The sequence below is a fragment of the Frankliniella occidentalis genome, unplaced genomic scaffold, assembly GCF_000697945.3.
Source record: "Frankliniella occidentalis isolate FOCC.00 unplaced genomic scaffold, Focc_3.1 Scaffold61, whole genome shotgun sequence".
In the NCBI taxonomy this organism is placed as follows: Eukaryota; Metazoa; Arthropoda; class Insecta; order Thysanoptera; family Thripidae; genus Frankliniella; species Frankliniella occidentalis.
Genome location: NW_026267191.1, coordinates 510,090 through 516,670, shown reverse-complemented (window position 1 = coordinate 516,670; position 6,581 = coordinate 510,090). Strand labels below are relative to the sequence as shown.

The window sequence follows — 6,581 nt, the reverse complement described above, 5'->3', positions numbered from 1 at the left end:
CAGCACCAGGCTCAGCACCAGGCTCAGCACCAGGCCCAGCACCAGGCGCACCCCACGTACCAGCACGTGCCCCAGGGGTACAACCCCCAGGGGTTCGCCCCCCAGGGGTACGGCCCCCAGGGTCACTCACCGCCCGGCCCGCCCAAGAGCAACAACTACTACCACCCGCGGCCGGAGGCGGAGGGCCCCAACCCCGCGCAGACACCCCCGGCGTACAGCTACCCCCCGCAGGGCCCCGCGGGTCCCCAGGGTGGAGCCCAGGGTGGCGGGCCCCAGCAGCAGGGTGTGTACCAGCGGGCACCCTTCCAGAGGCCCAACGGACCCGGCAACGGGCCCATGGTCCCCAACGGACCGAGCCATGGAGCTGGCAACGGGCCTAGTAGTAGTGGCCCCATGAACGGCACCAGCAACGGCCATAGCAACGCCTCCCCGTGCCATCTGTGTAGAAAGAAGGTGGTCGCGCCACCCGCCATCTACTGCCCAGACTGTGATTTCTACATGTCCCGATTCAAGCCCAAGGATTAGGGTCCTGTTTGCTCCAATCAATACCTAGTGTACGCGGAGAGCGCAGGCTTCAACTTGAACTAGTTGGCCTCAGTGAGGACCGTAGAATTTGAGTTGAAGCCTGTTCCCAGTGAGAGACAGTCTTGAGTGCGATATCGGATTGATATTTCTGTATCAGAAATGTGTCGATTTTAAGACCATTTAGAAATTGATCTGCCATGAAAATTGACAGTTTTCTGATATAGACATTCGTCTGATATCATTGAGACCATTTCTTACTGGGTTGGAGTCCTGAAAAGACTTTGTGTGATCTGGTGTTATGCATCAAAATATAAAGTACAATTAAAAGTTAAGCAGACTTAAATGAGATTATATCTATATATTCCTTGGCCAGTACTTTGTAAGTATAAGGAAAAAGGAAACTCTATTGTGATGACAGAAATTATGTATTGAAATTGATATAGTTATTTTAAATTTTCAATTCAAACAAGCCACTATTTATTTTATTTTGTTAAAATTTTGTATTGTTAGTTGTATGTATAATTGCTACTTTCTGTATTTACCTGCACAGATTGAAGGATGAAAATCCTTTGAATGTAAAATACTCAAACTCTGAGATTTGGTACTGTACCAAGAATAGAGTAAGTGAAAATAAATCCTGTAAAAATGATCCTTAACAATGATCTCATTGAATCCGGCCATTTCATTGTACAGTTATTTGAATCTGTTCATAGTAGCATTAAGTATTTTTAATGGTTGTGAAAACATGCTGTGCTTTGTTTTAGAAGTACATGGACTTATGAAATACGATCAAACGAATAAATAAATAATATTTTTTATTTGAATCAAGTTTATTGCATAATCATTTTTTACCCTCAATGTCAAGTATCAGTTTGTGACGAGATAAGACACTTTTACCAGAGATACGTACCAATGGAGTAAAAACAAAAGGTTTTAACATTCACCAACAACACACAATTCGTAGTCAGACTGAAAAGAATGAGTTAATTTTCATTTGGGGAACAGATCAATCTATTCAAAAGAAGTTCTGAAATAATTTTGCTTTACATTCTTTCTGAAACACAATAAGATTGTTAGGAATTGACTTTCACTGGTTTGATCTGTGAACCAACCATTCTGAACCTATCGTTGAATGAGAAAAAATCTGAAAATCAATTGGGGTCCTGCACCTTTCTACGATTAATATAATTGAATAGAAACAAATCTAGTTGAACTTTTGCCCAGTGTTTTCAGCAGTTATAAAGTTAGGAGCAGTAGACTCATTTTGTTAAAAAGCGGTGGCATTTAAATTTTGTATGTTTCCGATTATTCTATTTTAGAGTAGCTTGGATAATATCAGTGTCAATCTGTTAGGTAGCATGAGAAGCCCAAATATGACGGAAGAGACTAAAAATAGGTATAATTCAGAGTTCTGAGATACTTTCTGTCAAAGTAATTTCCTCAATCTGGAAGTTAATATGGAAGCCGCATTGCGCATTGTCTCTAATCCCAATATTGCACAATTTACCTAAAAGATAGAATTTTTTACCATGTTGAATTCTTTCCTTAAATCAATTAAGATGGCTGCACATTTTATGTCTTTATCAAGTGAGCTTTTGATTTTTGTTACCAAGGCAAAGATGGCACCTGCCTGAGCACTGCTGAAGTTATCAATAATAATAATAATAATATGGGTCTGCAGTTGCCTACAGACCTAAGAGTGGCTTACAGTAGTTTTAACGTGGGAGGGGTACCTTCATGAAATGAGAGATGATATCAGCTGAATCAGTACAGTTATCGACGTAACAAGAACTTGACTAGAACATTCTGGATTTGCACTTCTTTTTTTTAAGTTACCTAAGCATAATTTTTATGGCCCTTGTAGTGGAATGCAGAGATGCTATAATCTTAAAAATTAGTTGCTGAGCTCCATATGGCAGCCATAAATGTTGTGAGCCAACACAAGACTTTGACCAATTGGAATTATTCCCCGTGATTAGAAATTATTCAATTTGTTCCTCTCAGCATGAGTTTAAGTCTAGATACAATCCCAGGGATTTTACACTGTTGGCACTTTGTTGCTTTTACCCTCTCCTCATGTTTTACTTTGAAATTCTTTTCTTCTTCCATGCTTCTCCTTTGCCTATTGAATGAAAAGTTAGTTTCCTACTACCCATTTTTTGAGTTTAGATAGATCTTCTATTTTTGTTTAGGTTGACCGGGAGAGGCCTGAGCCAGCACGGTAACCACTTGGCAATGGCATTATTGACCGCACTCCCCCTTCGTTCCAATCAATCAATGATTTCTAGAAGTTCCATTGCTCTGAGGAAAAAAAAAAAAATATTTTAGAAGTAGATCCTCAGTTCTTATCTATATAGTAAAATTACTTCATTCAAGAGAAGCTGAGCTGTAAGCAAGTAAATTTTGAGGAATGTTTTAAAGTACGGTTCCCATTTCATGTCCTGGGCTAACATTGAACTTCATAACTCTGCCTATGCTGTTTTGCTTTTTGATCCTTGGTCTAAAATTCTTCAGAGCACTGAGTTGGTTCCTAACTTCACCACAGTACTAAAATAATCATATTAGCAGCTTGCTTGTAATAAAGACTAATCCAATGGAGACAGCATATCCAATCATTCATTGCAAGCAATTAGCAAAAGTTCACTGGGTCTGGATCATAAATGGATCTGACTTGAACACGCTTGAACAGAGCATAGGCAGGCATGTGATTTTCCTCACAACCAGAACAAAGAAAAGGAAAATCTATAATACATGAAGATGCATTCCAGAACACGTTAAACACTACCTATGGAACTATGTCTTAGGGGATACATGTCTTTCTGCAAGATTATAAATAGGTTTGGTGTCTACATATTGTCATTTTTAATGACTCATTAGTAGTTGACTATCAGGCATTTACGAGTCTTTTGTGACAGACCCAATGAGAAAAATAATATGATCACATTCTAAACATCAATTACATAGGATTCAGTCAGTTAAGGCAACAAGTAAGTCACAAGTAGAAATGAATGCTCTCCCAGAATTCACTCCGCCCAGGTAACAAAAGCTGACAACTATTTTTTAAAGACATTTCAATAAGAGCTCTTTTCCAGCATGAATATATCAAATGTTGATAGGTTGATAGACAGACTCCTGGATAAAATAGATCAACAAGTTTGTTTAATTTTTCTAACAGAATGCGTGAACAAATAGAACACAATATTTATACTATTTGCATGTTAGTCATGCATCTGCATCCAATCATGACAAGGTTGGAATGTTTACTGACGATTCAAAAACTGGACTGCTAAGCTTTTCCAGATGTGAACTCTTTAGTCTGATGTTCAAAACACATTAATCAGGATCTTTCGAAGTCTTTTACAGCTGCAATGCAATGACACATTGCTAAACAGTAGACGCCTGTTAAAACTTCCATCTGATCACACGGGATGAACCAACTTGCAAGTAGAAAGCACCCTGTTCAAGTATCAGACTGGGAGTTCCATTTTCTACTCTTGGAGGTGTGCTAATCAATTTAATACTTCATTTATATTACAATGACCACTGCAGCAATTCAGAATAAACTGTATAGATAAAAGAACTGGAAAAGCAGTTAAATACAACAGCAATTTCTTGTAGGTTCTTAAATACCAGCCTGTAACCTGTAACTAATTCAGGGTGATCTTAATATTTAAACTATCAGGTTGGTTCCTCTGGTGGCAAGATCTTCCAGATATTTCTCACCATTTAAAACAACAAAGACACTTTTGACTTAAACTGCTAAAAACTTCAATACAAAGTAGAAAGAGAAAGAGAATCTTTGGTAATAAAAATATGTAAGTGCTCAAACAAAAAAAAATATCTTGGCACTACAAAAAGAATTGGGATGCTAACTTTGGTGACTAACTGGTCTTAGGACATAGAAGGCCATTCGGACTGCAGATAGGGTATAACAATGAAATAATTTTGAAATACTTAAGATAATGGAACTCATATTCTCTGTGGAATTTTAATTGAAATCTTTGTGATAGTTGATAGAGTTCACAGATTTCCTTTAGCTGATGTAAACCAAGACGGTGGCTAATTACTTTGAAGTGTCTGCCACCCTTCTTGATCGTCAGCTGTTCACAGCACTCTCAAGCATATCAAGAAGACGCTTCACTTCCTTACTGGAGTCTTGTTAAGGATGATAGCATGGAGTGTAGGCTACATTCAAGGGCATGCAACTATGTAACCAACAAACACACAACTATTAAAGGATACATGTCTTCTGCAAGTTTATAAATAGGTTTCATAGACTTGCTCAGCTCTTCGCATTTAGCCATTAACTGATACATGGCCTGAAAAAAATGCATCAAAATTATTAACTTGTATACAATTTAAAACATAAAATTAATATTATCACTTGACGGAAGCAATCATTTCTCACTTTGATGTTTGAATCCACTGCATCACATGTCTTGCAAACTGCATCTCTATAAATTTCAACACAGTCAACCGTTAATGCTGAAATCTGCAAAAAAAGAAAAAAAGAATCTTTGTCAATAAAAGATATTTAATTTATGCTAATTGTACAAAAATTCTCAAATGTTGATATGCTATTGTTTTGCTTTAGTAACTTACACTGCGTAGAATTCCTGCTAGACTTTCAGTTAAGGTGTCCACTGAAGATGCTATTCTTCGAGCTTCATTCTCTAGGTCATTTAAAATGTAAGGATCTATAGGTGATAACTGAGGTGCTGAAAGAGCTTGTCGATGCAGACAAGGTGTAGCACTTCGTGAACCAGTGAAAGGCGGAGCATCAGCTAGATAAATAAAAAAGGGCTTTGAATACTTGCAGTTATTTACACCACTTCTCACAGTTTCAAAGAAACATTTGAAGGGTTTGAAAGAGATGATGCAAAATTAGGAAAATGCATGATATACCAAGCATAAGATTCTCTAGATCCCAGTTGGCTACCAACTCTTCAATCAATGCCAGTTTAAACTTACCTGTTTTGGGGCTAGAAAGTTTGATTTTTGCTTCCAAATCTTCTGCTACAAAGAAGACCATGTCTCCCTCTCTAGTTATTGTTCCATCTAAATCCTCCAAATAGTCTGCATCCATTCCTCGTAGCTCCAGACGATCAGGCCGCTGGAAGCTGTCTTCTACATCTGGGGGTAGCCAGTCAACTGATGGGCTTTGAAGTGAGTCCATAGATATCTCAGAATATGAAGCGGTCATTTCATCAGGTTTCTGTAAAAAAAATAGAAACATACGTAAAACAGGAAAATAGTGGCCAAACACTAAATGAGATCAGTTGAAACATTCTCATCATTATTAGATGATTACAAAAATACAATTTTTTTTAGAAAATTTAACATAAGATAAGAATTTAGTTTTGACATAGGTCAGAGATCAGGAAAAAAAACGAAAAAACATGCTCACTTGGTCATCATAACCATCTTCCTCTTCAATGTTGGCGTTTTTCAAAACGGCATTGGAATTCCTGTTGACTTTACACTCGCGAGTGGTAGATTCTTTGTTAAGGGCTGACGACATTTCTGTATTCGGATTACTGATTGAATCAATAGATAGATATACAAGAAACACAAAGTCTAGTGACAGTTGATCTAACGCACAACAACAGAACCGATTTTGGCGTCTGCTACTACTGCCAGACAGCTGACTATTCCCACGACTCCACCCTCACTCGCACTGCAAATAAAGAGCAAGGCTGTATCAGCACGACGGACACAGGCTGCCCGCCGAAAAGCCCGATGGGTTGCCTACGCACTGGGCGTGCAGGCGCTTCTGCCTGTGGCCGCTCATGCTAACTCAAGAGCACTGCAGTGCTATCTCTGGTGAAACCACCTGGGCAATGGCCAACATTTGCCCATAGTTTTCCCTGACCCAAATTAAATTTCCCCGACTTCCCTGACCTCCCAGACCGGTGTAAAGTCCACACTACGTATCGGAATTTTCCTAAACATTTGTGGCGATATTCGCTTCGAATTTTCCCCACACCATCTTCGCGTACCCCTAGGACGGGGGGGGTACTTTCCTACCATTTAAATAATAATAATAGTATAATTAA

At 38.8% G+C, this 6,581-nt stretch overlaps 2 protein-coding genes across 5 annotated transcripts in view; one reads left to right on the top strand and one right to left on the bottom strand.

The window, feature by feature from the left end:
* The window catches only part of LOC113209872 (uncharacterized), a 110,448-nt gene extending 109,095 nt beyond the window's left edge, over window positions 1–1,353 (top strand). For 2 of the 3 annotated variants that reach the window (XM_052267910.1, XM_052267908.1), the window contains exon 7: window positions 10–1,353. In XM_052267910.1, the coding sequence (XP_052123870.1) occupies window positions 10–525 (516 nt within the window). In that variant the 3' untranslated portion in view covers window positions 526–1,353. The remainder of the gene's footprint in view (window positions 1–9) is intronic. The other variant, XM_052267909.1, reaches the window with a different exon arrangement.
* Window positions 1,354–4,485: 3,132 nt separating this feature from the next.
* LOC113209874 (BLOC-1-related complex subunit 6) overlaps window positions 4,486–6,581 on the bottom strand; it is a 13,233-nt gene continuing 11,137 nt past the window's right edge. Inside the window, exons 2-7 of one of the 2 annotated variants that reach the window (XM_026427619.2) lie at window positions 5,933–6,202; window positions 5,497–5,740; window positions 5,128–5,309; window positions 4,934–5,017; window positions 4,768–4,844; window positions 4,486–4,673 (exon numbers count right to left, since the gene is read on the bottom strand). In XM_026427619.2, coding sequence (XP_026283404.1) covers window positions 4,622–4,673; window positions 4,768–4,844; window positions 4,934–5,017; window positions 5,128–5,309; window positions 5,497–5,740; window positions 5,933–6,046 — 753 coding nt within the window. In that variant the 5' untranslated portion in view covers window positions 6,047–6,202 and the 3' untranslated portion in view covers window positions 4,486–4,621. The remainder of the gene's footprint in view (window positions 4,674–4,767; window positions 4,845–4,933; window positions 5,018–5,127; window positions 5,310–5,496; window positions 5,741–5,932; window positions 6,203–6,581) is intronic. The other variant, XM_026427620.2, reaches the window with a different exon arrangement.